The sequence below is a fragment of the Leptidea sinapis genome, chromosome 27 (genome assembly GCF_905404315.1).
Source record: "Leptidea sinapis chromosome 27, ilLepSina1.1, whole genome shotgun sequence".
Lineage (NCBI taxonomy): Eukaryota > Metazoa > Arthropoda > Insecta > Lepidoptera > Pieridae > Leptidea > Leptidea sinapis.
In genome coordinates, this window is record NC_066291.1 from 7,221,029 (window position 1) to 7,238,291 (window position 17,263).

Genomic DNA, 17,263 nt, shown 5'->3' on the forward strand with positions numbered 1-17,263 from the left:
GTGCGAGAGAGTATAGATGAGTGACCACATGCTATGCTCTGATGTAGATACCTACTCCTGAGTCCTGACCGATCACAAAATTAGGTGAATTTATATAGATTACATAATGGCTGACAGATACCTACTGACTACTGAAGCATCTTATTAGTACTTACACAATCTCATTGTTACGCTGAAAACAAAAGAAGTCTAATATTTGTACAGTACCTAATGGCATCCTATCACTACCAACAAGATGGCATAGAGTCATCCAATAAAATATTAACTGTTATTAAATTTAAACAAACTTTGAAAACAAAAACATATCTTGAGTTTTCATAAATAACATGCGATAAAATAATCCCCAACCTTATATTATAACATACCTCGATTGATACACAATCGCGTGAGCGTCATGTTCGTCTGTTGATGACTGTCAAAATACAGTGTTTGTTCTGTATTCTGTCACTCGAGCGCCGAGATCCTTTCTCACGTGCGCCGATATATCGCTTAGTTCGACGCTACCGCTAGAACTCGGCCCGAGATTGAGACGGGCCTAAGTGACGGCAATACAAGACACGTTTAAACGTGTCCACCGTGTCGCACCATAATAGGTTCGATTTTTATCAAAAATATATTAGGTACAATAAATAAAAAAAATAGCTAATACGACATTTGTTCATTAACAGAACTTGTAGAAAGTAAAAATTGTTTATGGTTACGTTACGATACGTTGAACGCAGTTCGATAGTTTGATTTATTTCTACGCACTACCACGCACGACAACTACAACAAAAAGCGCGAACACCTATTTTAAAGGCCGGCCACGCTCCTGTTATTGCAAGAGATCCTCTGGTGTTGCAAGAGAATGTGGGCGGTGGTAATCATTTAACACCAGGTCACCCGTTCGCCTGTTATTCCTCCTTTTCTATAAAAAGAAAATTTAACCATCGAGATCGCTGCGGTGGACAAACGATCACCGCCACGTCAACCAGAAATATTTTTTTCCTCACCCGGTGACGGTTGCGGTGGACAAACGGCCTTAGGGTTAACAATGTTACGGAATATAATTAATTTAATCCAAATGTATGCGGGAAAAAAGTATGTGGTATCGTATATTATTTCTAAATGGTCTAGTCACTGGTCGCGGATGAGTCACAGGTCCAAACAAAATATCCATAACCTTACTCAATCTTATATTTATACAATTTTTCAAATGTTAATTACATAATATATTATAAATAAGTAATAAAGGTAGGTAGGTCAATAAAAGACAGTCTGGTCAATGGTTTGCGACACCGACGCTCATATTCGCATTAAAATCCTTATGAATTAATTTTAGAAAGAAACATGAGTCTTGCCCAGAAGCGTATTAAATTTTTGAATTAATTTGGACCAGTAGGATATGTTTAAAAGTCAATAAAATAAACCTGTAAAAAGTCATTATTTATTTACGTTTCTTTAAAAATCCTGTTCTTCTAACTAATTGCTTTCTTTCTTCATAATGCTTTTTCATTTTCTTTTGGCTGTCCAAATTCTGCTTCTTGCCTTTCATAACAAACTTCATTTCCCTGTTACCTCCCGACCCTGAGATGACTACAGTACCTTCTCTATTCAATCTCTCTCCTAAACTCTTCCTACTCACTTGTGTCATACTCTTAATATTAACAGTTTTAGGGGCGTTTTGGAACTCGTACATCTTTTCACTGTTATTGTCATCATCGTTTTGATCGTCATCTGTTTTTCTATTTCTTATAATGCGGTGCTGTTTCTTCACTTCTTTTACCCACGTGCGATCTTCATCGGAACTTTCATTACTTGATTCATTGTATAATTCCATATCCGAGTCCTTCTCCTCTTCTTGTTCAACCTGTGTAAAAATAAAAAACATAAATATAAAAATCGTATTTATTATGGAATGATTTTTTAAATATTAAAAAAGTCATTGAAATGTTGCCAGCCTTCAAGGTGGTACAGTATAATTTAAAAGAACCCATGCCATATCGACTGGTAAACATCACAGAAGTTAGCCTCTACAGTGCGGTTGCCTTAAATTTTATCAAAAAAATAAAATCGAGGACGGGAATTTCGATTAATCTCTAAAAGCAAATTATAAGGTAATATGCAGTTAACGGATGCGAGATGTGTCCATTTATGGTTTGATGAATGTTTTAAACTTCCCTGGTGGAGGAAAGGGGAAAAATATTATTAAAACAACGGCTAGAATGAATCTTAAGATATATCTCTATTTATATATATAGATATATTTATGTTCAAGCTTAATTTTTTTTTTCAATATTATATCATTTCAATACATAGGTTTAGTAAAATGTATTTTTTTATCAATTTATAGTAAGAGTGTCAGAATATTTCCTTATACCCAGAATAAATGGCGTTGTTCATTAAAATAATTTAAGGAAACTCAAATTATTAGAAGAAGAAGAAAAAAAGAAAAATTATTTATTTCAACACACACACAAATAACAAAATGAATCAACTTAAAAATATACAAATATAAAAACGAGTGGTGTTTAAAAAAGGAGCCACTCAGCATGTGTTTCAACACAAGTGTGTTGCAACGCTGATCTTCTGTGAAACCTCCTATTAGAAATAATCAAGCTAGGTCGGCTGTCAACCAAATAAAAAATCACCAATAACAATCCATTGAGTGTATTTATCAAAACAAGCAATAACGTAATAGTTATTTATGCAACTGTTGTGTAATTCGCTTCGTGTGATAATAGTATCACATGAGTGTTTTAATAATACCTAATTACAAATAGTTGCATACAAGACTTTATCTACACCCATAATATGAATCCTCTATCAAAGATTCTGAAACAGTTAGCTTACTGCTAACATTAAAAAAACCAGTCCTAGTAACCAATACATCATCCAAACGAGTGTTGTAATGTTGTACTGAATTTCATTACAACACTCTTTTGGATGATGTAATGGATAATAGGATATCGGGTGGCGGGACGCGGCAGGACGCGGTGGTTAAGTAATGAAGGAATGATAACAAACCTCTTCTTCTTGTTGCGGCTGCGGTTTAGATTTCCGTTTGTCCAGTCTGGAAAGGACCGGGTTCAGCAGACGGAACTCCTCAGCATCTTTATCCACTTCGAAATCTGGATTCTCAAACATCGCCTGCAAATGAAATATTTAACTTTAGTTTTGATGAAGCACGTACAACATATTCACATATTTTTGATAATTTATACGGCTAGATAGAGTCCCTTGCTGTTAGACAACGGATAAATACAGGCCAGGAGTATTAGTTTAGTGTAGGCGACAAGCTACGTCTTACACTCGCAATTTGTATGACACTTTGTGTTAGTTTTTTATTATGAAAATAAGGGACGAGACGAACAGGACGTTCAGCTGATGGTAATTGATATGCCCTGCCCATTACAATGCAGTGCCGCTACGGATTCTTCAAAAGCTCAAATATTCTGAGCGGCACTACAACTGCGCTCGTCACCTTGAGACATAAGATGTCAAGTCTGATTTGCCCAGTAATTTCTAGCTACGGCGCCCTTCAGACCGAAAAACACTAATGTTTACACATTACTGCTTCACGGCAGAAATAGGCGCCGTTGTGCTCCCCATAATCTAACCGGCATCCAGTGAAAAGGAGCCTCCCACTGGTAAAATGTGCGCGTGAATTGCTCAAAATAGAGCACACAGCTGTCATAGTTTATCAAGACGTATAAATGATCTACGTCACTTATATTGAGTTTGTTTAGCATCTGTTAAGAAGCGGGCGCGGGGTCAGCGAGACACAGAGAGAGAACATGACAGTGACAGAAATTGTTACTGCATAGATTTTATTTGTAAAACAAACAAAAGTGTAACTTCGCCCGTGAGAAAAGTAATCAAAAGCAAAGATTCCTATCCTTAGATTAAGGATTGGTCTCCATTGCTCTCCAAATAGATACCACAGGCGTAGTCGCAAAGTGCGACAACTAATACTACACCTAAGTAAGTGGGCGTACTCGAGCCAGTCTCGAACAATGTGTGACGTCGGCTAAGCTTTGCTAATGATTGAAACTAAAATGCCAAAATCCACATGAAATAAGAAAGACACTGGAATCACATAATTATCACCAATAAGTATTTTGTATTTTATTAATTTCAATGCAAAATAACATGAAGCGTAAGTTAGAATATTTGAAAGATACCACCACGCACACAAGCATCTAATATTTGCCGTAATAAAACAGCTATTGTTCTTAGGTAGTGCGCTATCTAGTTAGGGCGCAGCGAAAACCAATCCTTAATCTAAGTTCATATCATTATCAAATAACAAATAAACGGGATAAAATATTTCATTTGTTTACTTAATTAAATAAGTTTGGAAGTAGATGGACCAATTTAAATTATGAGGGGTATCATCTTCGTCTTCTAATATATAAAATTCTCGTGTCATGGTGTTAAACTTTGAACACTTCCGAAACGGCTTGACCGATTCTCATGAAATTTTGAGTGCATATTGGGTAGGTCTGAGAATCGGACAACATATATTTTTCATCCCCCTAAATGTTAAGGGTGGTCCACGCCAATTTTTATTTTTATTTTTTTGAAATTTGTTTGATTATGAGTCAGCATTAAAAAATACGTACAACTTCAAATTTTCACCCATCTACGATCAACAGTTACTTTTGCATCGCGATTTTTATATCGGCAATACAACGTTTGCTGGGTCAGCTAGTATAAGAATAATATTACGTATGACTTTTTTTTTATGGAATAGGAGGACAAACGAGGGTACGGGTCACCTGGTGTTAAGTGATCACCGCCGCCCACACTTTCTTGCAAAGCCAGAGGAATCAAAGGAGCGTTTTAAGGAAGGTGTACGTGCTTTTCTTGAAGGTACCCATGTCGTATCGTCCCAACAACAAGGAAGCTCATTCCACAGCTTCGTAGTGCGAGGAAGAAAGCTCCTTGAAAACCGCACTGTGGAGGACCGCCACACATCCAGATGGTGGGGATGATATCGTAACTTGTGGCGTGTCGTGCGAAGGTGAAATTCGGCGGCAGGAATCAGGTTAAACAGCTCTTCGGAACACTCCCCGTGATAAATGCGGTAGAAGACACACAATGAAGCGACGTCTCTACGCAACGCCAAGTGGTCCAGCCGTTCACAGAGCGCTAGGTCCCCGACAATTCGAGCTGCTATGCGTTGCACGCGGTCAAATGGATCGAGCTGATACTGGGGTGCGCCAGACCAGAGATGACCGCTAGAATGTGGGCCGGCCGACGTGTTCTTTATCTTATTTTTCAATTTATCGTATCGAACTAAATATCATTTTTAATTTTAGATATTTACCTCAGTCGATAATATTGAAATAGAAAATTAAATTCTAGACTGATACATATATTTTTTATAAAAAGTATATAAATAGCTGTATTGAACATGGCGTGTTTCCTGACCTTCTGAAGTATAGTAAAATTACACCAATATTTAAATCGGGACTCACTTCTGACCCGAATAACTATCGCCCTGTTTCGGTGTTGCCGACCCTTAGTAAAATTTTTGAAAAAATTATTTTAAGCCAAATGCTTACTCACTTTAACACTTATAAGTTACTTCATATAAAACAATTTGGCTTTACTAGGGGACACTCGACTACGGATGCAGGTGTTGAACTCATCAGGAATATTTTTGAGGCCTGGGAGGAATCACAGAATGCACTTGGTATCTTCTGTGATTTATCTAAGGCTTTTGATTGTGTTCAACATTCAACGCTGGTCAGGAAGCTATGCCACTATGGTATAAGAGGATCTGCACTCGTTCTTCTGATCTCATATTTAAATAATAGGATTCAGAGGGTCGAGGTGAATGGCAGGAGATCTCCTGGGACTCCTCTCGGTATGGGGGTACCACAAGGGTCTATTCTTGGACCCTTCCTCTTCCTAATTTATATAAATGATCTACCTAACTTTGTAGAAAAAAAACACAAGGTGGTATTGTTTGCGGATGACACTTCACTTATATTCAAAGTGAAACGAAGCCAAGTTTTATATGACGAAGTAAACAATGCTCTATCTGATATCGTGTACTGGTTTAGCGCCAATAACTTATTGTTAAATAATCATAAAACCAAATATATTAAATTCACCGCGCCAAATGTCAAAAATGTAGATGCGAATATTTTATTAAATGGAGAGGTGGTAAAACCAGTGGAATCCGCTATATTTCTTGGTATTACTCTTGATTCCAAATTGCAGTGGGGCCCCCATATTGAAGGATTGGCGAATAGGCTTAGTTCTGCAGCATATGCGGTTAAGAAAATCAGACGGTTAACTGACATAGATACGGCGAGATTAGTATACTTTAGTTATTTTCATAGTATTATGTCCTATGGTATATTGTTATGGGGCAGTGCGGCCGATATTAATACTATCTTTGTGCTGCAGAAGAGGGCTATTCGCGCGATTTATAACCTAGGTCCTAAAGAATCATTAAGAGAAAAATATAAAGAAATAAACATTTTGGCTGTTGATTCTCAATACATTTTCGATAATGTTTTGTATGTTCATAAGCACATTGAGGAATTTTCTAGAAACTGTGACATTCATAATGTTAACACGAGGAACAAACATAAACTTGTTATGCCTACCACTCGGTTGGGTCGAGTTAGCAAGTCTTTTGTTGGGCGATGTATATGCTTCTACAATATGATCCCAGAAAATGTATAAAACAAATGTGTTTCGAATTTTAAAAGAATTGTTAAAAAGCGTTTGTTTGGGAAAGGTTATTATAGATCGATTTTCTTAATGACACCACGGACTGGGATTAAAGTGAACACCCTCAGGCTCTTTAATTATTAATGTTTATTGTACGATATTACATTGTAATCCATATTTTATATGAAAAAAAAGCCCGCTGAGTTTCTTGCGCCCATTCTTCTCAGGTCTGAGGCAGTCTCTTTTGAATGGGTGGTAGATTTTGACGTTCAATAAGTGATTATAAATCCTATTTTGAATAAAATATTTGAATTTGAATTTGACTACAGTCATAGTTGACAGTGATAATGCTCTGTTCAGCTTCATATTTCATTTGTAAGACCACAAAATATTCTTTTGTTTTTTCATTTATAAACTCGAAACATTATATTTACTAAGTGTTGCTATACATAAATAACAAAACATACAAAATCATACTACGCCAAGCCCAAAGTCGATTTATCTGTTTGTCCAATCACAATTTCACGTAAAAAGAATATAACAGTGGGAGGCTCCTTTGCACGGAATGCCGACTAGATTATGGGTACCACAACGGCGCCTATTTCTGCCGTGAAGCAATAATGTATAAGCATTACTGTGTTTCGGTCCAAAGGGTAATAATAGATAGTGAAATTACTGGACAAATGAGATCTTATGTCTCAAGGTGACGAATTTGAGAATTTTTGGGTTTTTTAATAATCCTGAGCGGCACTGCATTGTAATGGGCAGTGCGTATCAATTACTATCAGCTGAATGTCCTGCTCGTCTCGTCTTGTTTGCCCTCCTCTTCCATAAAAAGAACACTATACAAATTGGTTTGTAGAAGTTCATTAAAGCAGGCTGTCGGTACAAAACAAATGGATATACTTTGAATCGATCGTCCTTGAGCAAGTTCCCGGCCTGTTTCTTCTTGGGTGCTTCACCGTGCAGCAGCCGGCTCGCCAGTTCTCGGTTCACTTTGGGCAGGCTGTCGTCGATCTTGATCCGCGAAGGCCGCTCTTGTTCTATTTTCTCTCTGATCTTCCGTTTCTTATATTCTTCGAATGCGAACGGATCCGCAATAGACTTGGCTCGCTTGTACAGGCGGACGTCAACGAAATAACTGAAAATGAAAAACATTCTGAACAAAATTCATAGAATCTACGAACTACTTTAGTTGAAGTTCAAGTTTTTATTCATTACTAGCCGACAGACGTTGTTCTGTTTATAATAAAATAAACACCTGAGAGTGGAATTTCGTAAAATCCGTTCTTAGCTGACCTCTACTCGGCGAAAGGAATATCCCTACCAAATTTCAAGTCTCTACGGCTCATGGTTCCAGAGATATATATATATAAGAATTATATATTTATATATGAATTGCGTAACAAAAAAACGATTTTTCCTTTTTTTATTACGTATAGCAGCACAAGTTACACCTATCTCTAGTTTAGATACTTAAAGCTCAAACTTGGCTAATAGACATATGAGAAAAACAAATTTTTATTTATGAAACGCAAAATTCCTATATATTTTATCAATACATTGTTGAGTACTGCTACTTTTCTCAATTCAGAAGCCAGGTATAAGCTAAATCACACAGTACATTAAGTTACAATCCGTCATACATAAAAAAAATATAGAAAATTATCACAATGCAGTAGAGCTGGAAACGTATGATCAACACAAGTCCCAACAGCACTATAGAGTAGCGCACTGTGAACACGGCCCCGGAGTACAGGGGCTTCCCTCTAGCAACATTTGTCACATTACCAGGGCACTGACTAATATTTTAAGGAAGAATTCATTTGCATGAGTTTTTATAAAGTCACGTCTAAAAATAGAGCTGGAATGGACTTCTACATTATAATATTATAAGGATAAAGATAGCCTTTATTGTTAGATATGAGATGTAGTAACATGTTTAATTTTATTTCCTCTATTCTTAATAATTTCTAACTTGTCCACTGACATAAGTGCTCTCTCTCCCGCACTTCTCTACTCCAATCTGGTCCAGCAATCTTCTTTATGTCATCTTCCCACCATAGTATCTGTCTGCCTCTCTCTCTTTTAGCATCTCATTTGTTTGGGTCTCTGATTATATGACCCGTATATATATATTATACGACACTTACATATTTTCTAAGATTAATATTATTTAAATGATGTCTCAATTTCTTATACATTATGAATAAAGATTTATGGTTATTAGTTAGTATTTACCCATGCATGTAGGCTCGAAGTAGGTTTGTTCCCAGTAAGTGATCGAGCCCCAGAGAGTCCAACTCCTGTCTCGTAACAAACTTGTAGTCATCGTAGACGGTCTGCGAGGCGGAACTCTCCATCTCTTCAGTCAAATTATCTAGGAACGCACACCATCTTGGTGCAGGACCTTTAAAGGAAAATATTTATTTTATATCAAGACTAACTCTACAGTCTCTAGACTAACATTGTATAGCCATTTACATTGTTAAAAAATTGCAAAAATAATATTTGTGTATAAAAAATAGATGTTGGCCGATTCCCCAACCTAAAATGTGCACACAAAATTTCATTCATTTTTTTTCATTTCCGAATTTTATATACATATTAGATTTTTTTTAATAAAGAAGATACTTCAACATAATAAATTTGGAGAAATGAGCATATACCAGTGGTAGCCTCCAGTCATGTATTACCAGTCATGCTCTCTTCCATAAACAGAGGTTCATAATCAAAGTTGTCATCTTTAATACATCAGAGGTCTTGAATATAAATATGATTAGTCTGAGAATACATGTCACATACCTAACGAAGGGATATAGTGAATCTGCATTTTCTGATCCTCCACAGCCATCATACATAGTCCAGTATTAGGAATCACACATAAATCATTGAAATCAACATTTGATTCAATATTAGTGTATTGTTTTCCCTTAAACAATTATTAAAAACACCTGTTATAGTACCTTATTATAACAGAAAATAAATATAAATTTAAATAGTTCTGTGATTTCTATTCAAAACTTAATGCATAAATTCTGACACATATCGCAATCATGGAAACAGAGAGCTAAGCTCAAAATATCCCAGTCTAACGTGGAGATATTGCTTATGTGTGTAAGACTTGGAAGGTCTCCAAGCCTATCACGCATCAACTCCAGGCTAACCAATTGATGCCTTGCAATCCTCGTCAGGCCTGTCTTCCGACCCCAGCGTAACTATCCAGTAGGGACCATAGGTATATACTAGAGATAGATGTGCAACAAATTTTTTTATTTTGTAAAATCAGTGTACCCAGGCCAAGAGATGGCGCTGCGTTATTTTTACGCTCTTAGCGTACCGTCGCTAGATGGCGCTAATTATGTTTATAGTTTTTACTATTGTTGTAGAGCATATTGAATGCATATTTATGTTTGTTTTGTGTGGGTGGAAATTCTTATTCGTTTAATAATTTCAGCAGTTACCTTTAAATAAGGAGAAGCATTGTCAAGTCTTGTTTTAATAAGCAAGTTAAGTGAGTTTTTTGCTATAACTAGCTCCATCTATCCATCTATCATGTATGTTAAATTATTGCCATCGTGGTGAAGTTGCAGCGTACCTAATAGAATAGGTGGCAGCACTTTTAATGCAAATTTTTTTCATGTGCCAATGTAGGGAAGTTGCACCCCCCTGGTAGGTACTCACGAGCGAATAGGGATGCACACGCGACTCTTGTTGTCACCTACTTCACTGATCCGACCGATGTTTTAAAAATGGAGAAACATAAAAAAGCAAAGCATATTAAAGCTCATTGCGATCCAAATTAATTTTTTTTAAAGCTAATTAAAATTGATTATTAATTATTATACCATATTGTGGTATCTACCCATCCATAATCTAGCCAGGATCCTGTATAAAGGAATCTCCCACTGGTAGGTGGTTTACTTATTTAAAATAATCATATGGAACTTGCTTTAATCAAAAAACTCTATAAATAGACGGTCACTTTTAAGACCTATAACAAAAGGAACCGTGTTGTCTATGGCTGATGTCAACAGGTTGACTTGGTAGGTACCTACTGAAAATCAGTGTAGGAATTGGGGTGATCCTTATTTCAATTCCAAAAATGCTGAGTGGGTGTCCTTTTCATGATGTCCTATTTTTAATTTGTTAATTTTACTATGTATATATTTTTTTGTGTTGTCAAGTATAAATGCATACTTAACGTATAATGTGAGTACTTACTGTATTTCTATCCCATATTTTTACTACATGGGCATCCATGGAATAAACATAATCCATTTGTTTGTGAAACTCTATACATTTAATAGGTATTTCATTCATATGATCTTTCACTAGTATGGGTTTGGATGATCTAACATCATACAGTAACACATGCCCGGAAGATGTGCCCACACCCATTTGTAAAGGTCCATTAAATTTTAATGAAGTTATTGAAGGAACACTGCTATTCCTGGAATCAATTAAAAAAGTGTGTACTTATGCAGGCACACGAGAAGCTATACTTCATTGGCCTAACAAAGCAAAAATCCTTCAAATTATTTATTCCTCATTCTATTCTAAGTTTGTAGATAGAACAATATTCTAAAAAATCTTGCAACAATGGCTTTGACAATTAATTATTAAATAACGAATACTGCTGTATGGGCTTGAACCCTTTGTCTATCCTAATAATGGATGAAGAAACCAAAAAAAATGAATGTCGCAAACATTAGAAATTTTAGGAACCAACTTCACCCTGTTACTTTTGTGTTACAGTGATGCGCGCGCATCTTAAAATTTCACTCTCATCATTATTTCATAACGCGTAGAGAGAAGTAAGTAATATCTTCAAAATGGCGCGAACATTAGTTACTGGTTGAGATAGTCAGCTGTGATAAAGTAACAGTCCGTATGGATAATTATTGCATATTGAATTATGTAAGTCACAAAAATGGCTATTACCTATAATTTGCGTCGGAACAATGTAAAGCACAATCTAGAACACCCTCTCTCGATTTCGTCCTTGGGTCCCAAGCTTCGACATGCCCACCTTCACTACCAAATATTAATAAGCCGTGTTCTTCATTTACACTACAACAGTTGATCTCTGTAGCTTTTGTAACAAAAGGTGCCAAAAATTGTCCCAACTCTAAATTCAATCTGTACACTTCCTGAAAGAAAAGAATCATACTGAAGGGTTATTAATTATTATTGTTTACTGCTGGTTTTAAAAATAATATTTACAGCAACAGCAGTCATTCAATTAAAGCTATTATGCACTATCAACTGCTGGCAGGTGGTATTGTCTCTAGGTGACCAAATTATAGGCAAAGCCAATAAACTCCAGTTTTATTCTTCAAATGGCAAACCTCCAAATATTTATCATATTATGCATGACAGAAAGTCACCCCCTCGTCTAGGTGGTTGCCTTGTAACCAAGTGCATACACAACTTTTTAAACTGAGTTTTTATAACATCTCAGATTACTTGTATTAATGGAAAATAAATTATATTATAATCACAGAAAGTTATGATTTTGTTACAGCAAGATATGGATATATATAAAAAAATGACATACTAACATTTGAAGCACCAACAACGATAAGATCACATGAAGGTCGATGATATGTCATATCTCTTCCGAAATGTGGTACTCGGAGTCTGTAGTGTCGACCATGGCCCACGTGAAACTCTACATAACGATCACATTGCAAAAAGACTATCTGAAATAAAATTTATAAAACATAACAATTTGATTTTTTCAAAACTTTATACAAGTACATCTTCCTCCCTATCTTCAAAGCATTTTTCCCCTTTCAGATATTTAAAAAGCAGATTTTATCCCAGGGTACCGGCTCTACGACAGTCGGAGAATCCCTCCCTGAGCATTCTCGCTCAAGTCGCCCTTCGTATTCTGGGGAGGGCACGGAATCGCGCATGACCGAGTACAAACTAGTCAACACCACGGCACCCCACTCCACGCCTATTGTTGACTTTTGCAACATTAGGGAAATGCACTACAATTTACGGCGCAGTGTGTTTGCTTACGGAGACGCAGATATCTCGACCGAGAGATACATACAGCTGGACGCTTTTCGTTGGACGAGAAGAAGTCGAGCGGGCTGGATGATATGCCTACCATCGTGCTTAGAACGTATGCCTCCCAGTTGATGCCGGTGATAACGCGTTTATTCCAACAGTCATACTCAAAAGACGAAGTATTGGAGTCATGGAAGTCAGCCCGAACCGATTGAAAAAAAAGACAGGCGGATCCGTCAAACTACAGACCTGTAGCTGTTACCTCCCTTCTCTCCAAAATCATGCTCCTGGGTTCAGGGTCAGCTTTGAGTCCTGGGTTTACCTATAGGGTCACCAGTTGATCAACGACTCGCAGTACGGTTTTCGCGATGACCAGTTGGCGAGCGACCTTCTGGTATACCTAACATATAGATGGGCGGCGGCTATCAAAAACAAGCGACAAATCCTGGTAGTAAGCCTGGTTTCAGCGTAGCCCTTTGATCATGTATGGCGCAAGGCGCTTCTCCGGCAGCAAAATCATCAACCAGTGCCCAATGAAAAATGTGTCTTTTATCAAGTGCTGAGTAAAATTAACCTTGCCAATTTAATCCGCAGAAGACTCAAGTATGCGCGTTTACCACTAACTTACCTTCCTACCGTTACGTAAGTATGTATGTACGAGAATGTGGTTGGCAGTGATCACTTTACCTCAAGTGCACACTCGTTTGTCCTCCATAAAATTAATTCATTAATTCTATAAGATAGTATTGAACAAGGGGATGGTATGTCATGACCATCGTATGTTTTAATGTTATTGAAAAGGTTAAGGCTTGTTCAACTAATTTTGGTTTCGCTAATGGTAAGATTCTATTACAATATTATTTACTGCCTTGTTAGTAACGTTCACATTATCATACTGTATTACTGACAAAATTTATAACAGTCAAGAGAACACAAATTGTTCAAGGTCATGTATTTATAAAAAATGATGTACTTCAAAGCAGATCTTTAGCTTCACAAGCAAAGTAGGATAGGAACATTCCATGTCTAAAAGAGGACTTGTGCCTACATAATATAATTTTGTTAAAGAGAATAAAATTTATTATTATTATTATAAGTAATAAAATAAATTACTAATTATTTATTTAAAACAAACATATAAAATGAATAAAAAAATATTTTAATAAAAAAACAACCCACTTCAAAAACACTATTCCAAAACAATAGATATAATATGCACTAAAAAGTATAAAAATAATTGCGTATTTTTATACAATCTAATTCTAGTTACGATTATTGTAGTTTTTGGAGTCAATGCAATCAAAACAGATTACAATAATCATAACTAGAATTAGAGTAATTAATTAGATTGTATAAAAATACGCAATTATTTTTATACTTCTTAGTGCATATTATATCTATTGTTTTGGAATAGTGTTTTTTTTTTATGGAATAGCAGGACAAACGAGCATACGGGTCACCTGGTGTTAAGTGATCACCGCCGCCCACATTCTCTTGCAACACCAGAGGAATCACAAAAGCGTTGCCGGCCTTTAAGGAAGGTGTACGCGCTTTTTTTGAAGGTACCCATGTCGTATCGTCCCGGAAACACAGCACAAGGAAGCTCATTCCACAGCTTTGTAGTACGTAGAAGAAAGCTCCTTGAAAACCGCACTGTGGAGGACCGCCACACATCCAGATGGTGGGGATGATATCCTAACTTGTGGCGTGTCGTGCGAAGGTGGAATTCGGCGGCAGGTATCAAGTTAAACAGCTCTTCGGAACACTCCCCGTGATAAATGCGGTAGAATACACACAATGAAGCGACGTCTCTACGTAACGCCAAGTGATCCAGCCGTTCACAGAGCACTGGGTCCCCGACAATTCGAGCTGCCCTGCGTTGCACGCGGTCAAATGGATCGAGCTGATACTGGGGTGCGCCAGACCAGAGATGACAGCAAATTATACTCGCCGGACCTGCGCTATGTAGAGCGCTAGAATGTGGGCCAGCTTGAAGTATTGCCGTGCTCTATTGATGAAGCCCAGCTTCTTCGAAGCCAATTTGGCTTTGCCCTCCACATGACCAAGTAAATTTGTTGTTTTTTTGTTATTTTTTTATTTTTAGTGAATTTAAAGTACACTAACTAACAATTTGTCTAAATATGTATAGATATACAAAATTTTTCAATGCAGCAATGAACGTAAGCGCTTTGCAATTTGATTACAGACGGTTAGAAATTCAGATCTGAAAAAATGGCGACGTAAAATTAGCGAAATTGAAAAAAAAACACCGAAATTTGTTGCTTTTTTGTTGCTAAAAAATTAATTTTTTTGTTCTAACCGATCGCAAAAAATCGGCAATAACGCTAACTTTACATTACAACGTAATACACAGTTTTCAAGAAAAACCAAAATAAAAGTCTACCCTCCCCCTCCCTAATTTGGTAATGGGGGGAAACGGCCGCTACCGCGGCACGCTACGCTCGGTTCGTGCGTTGTTTTAACTGTTCTAACATAACCTAACCTAACCAATTTTAATGAATTGTAGTTGATAGAGCTTTGGTCCACGATTATAGTGCTATCACTCTTATTACAACGTAATACAGTTTTCAAGAAAATCCAAAATAAAAGTCGACCCTCCCCGCCTTTACCAGTTTTTATTTTGTTGCTGACTCTCCCTGCTAAAACAAGCTGCACTGTGAGGAGCAAAAAATTTTCACAATAGTTTTTCCGCGGAAAAATCGTTAGTTAAGCAAGCGTGGCCGGTTTTTTTGTAAACCGATCTCCAACTTCTATTGACTTCCGGTTTTTATTTTGTTGCTGACTCTTTCTGCTAAAGCAAGCTGCAGTATGAACAGCAACAAAGTTTCATCATAGTTTTTCCACGGAAAAATCGTTAGCTAAGCTAGCGTGGCCGATTATTTTGTTTTTGGCATAATTAAAAAAAATCATTTTTTTTTCTCCTTAGTTGTTGCTGAAAGATGTTTCAGCAACAAATTGACCCCTATTTGCTTGATTGATCAGTCTACATTCAGTGATTCCCACGCTATCTTAATGTAAAGTTAGCGTTATTGCCGATTTTTTGCGATCGGTTAGAGCAAAAAAATTAATTTTTTAGCAACTAATTAGCAACAAATTTCGGTGTTTTTTTTTTTCAATTTCGCTAAATTAACGTCGCCATTTTTTTTGACCTTAGAAATTCTGCCACAGATAGCACCCTTACTGTAAGTCATTAAGGAGTCCCATTGATCATCATATTCAACTACGACAATTACTTGACCATAACTATGTTATGACTTAAATATCCAGATAGCATAAAAAAGATTCGGCAGAGTATTGTTAATTTGCTCCTAAGAATTGAAGAGTTCCGTTACTTTAGCATGGATTCCGTAATCAGAACAAACTCTCACCAAACTATCTTTGAAGGTTATCCTTTCCAGTAAAAAAAGAATCATCAAAATCGTTCGGGGCAATATTGAATTATTCGTAAATTTATCATCCACTATGGTATATGTATATATAGCAAATTTAATACTTTTATGGTTTTCTCATGTACATCAGTGTCAGATCTGGACCAAATTATCAAGGGACCACATGGGAAGCACCAACTTTCAAATAAAAAAAGGATTATCAAAACCGATTCACCCAGTCGAAAGTTGAGGTAACAAACAAAAAAAACATACAAACAAATTGAGAACCTCCTCCTTTTTTGAAGTAGGTTAAAAAGTTGGTATAAGTAGTATATTTTTTAAATAACAAATATATATTATTTTTCTTTATTTACTTACTTTTGTGTAATCATCACTAAGAATCTCAAAGGTTATAACTTCAGAATCCAAACATCTCTCAAATTTTAATGATAAGTTGTTAACATCAAAACATTTTAATCTTGGTTTATAAATGCCAGTAGCCATAATATATTGTCCATCTTTAGATGCTCGTATACTTGAACTAACCCCCGGCATGTCAAATTCTTGGATGAGCTCTATTCTTCTACGAAGATCTACATTTTTCTTTAAAAGAGCCCTCCTTTTCTGTTCTGTTAACCACTAAAAGAAAAATATTGCAGTGAGAATTGATAGAAATAAAAGGTCTTCCTAGCAGCATTGTCATTTAAAATCGACTGAAAAGAGATAAATATATCAGGCAGTTTATACGAACTATGTTTTACACATATTATATATTTAAATTAATAATATAACTATTAATTTTGCGAATCAATCAAGTAAACTTACATCAGGAAGAGATTTTCCGGCACTAAGATTATAAATCTTTACATTATCTATTTCTGAAACTTGCATTATTTATAATAATAACGAATAAGTTTCTATAAGACAATAACTACAGTTGCATATTTTTCATTAAATTGTTTAATTAAACGTTAATTTTTATATCCTAAAAAACTTTAAAGCCAACTTAAACATATTTAAATATTATAATGTAATTATTATATTAAGTATACTGTAATAGTGTTCTGCGCAAATAATAATATTACAAAACCACAAAACACAAATCAAAAAACATGTGCTTCTGACATTGACAAATCAGCAGATTTTTTCTTAGTATATAGGCATTGGATTTTAGAAACAAA

At 36.1% G+C, this 17,263-nt stretch overlaps 1 protein-coding gene across 1 annotated transcript; it reads right to left on the reverse strand.

The window, feature by feature from the left end:
• Positions 1-1,412: 1,412 nt before the first annotated feature.
• Positions 1,413-17,151, reverse strand: LOC126972775 (nucleolar protein 10). Its single transcript, XM_050819815.1, has 10 exons — positions 16,908-17,151; positions 16,461-16,721; positions 12,237-12,377; positions 11,617-11,825; positions 10,897-11,125; positions 9,478-9,604; positions 8,914-9,082; positions 7,579-7,813; positions 3,007-3,129; positions 1,413-1,849 (listed from the first exon to the last, which is right to left on the reverse strand). Exons 1-10 carry the CDS (start codon positions 16,971-16,973, stop codon positions 1,427-1,429), a joined length of 1,983 nt encoding a protein of 660 aa, XP_050675772.1. The 5' UTR covers positions 16,974-17,151; the 3' UTR covers positions 1,413-1,426.
• Between the last annotated feature and the right edge of the window lie 112 nt (positions 17,152-17,263).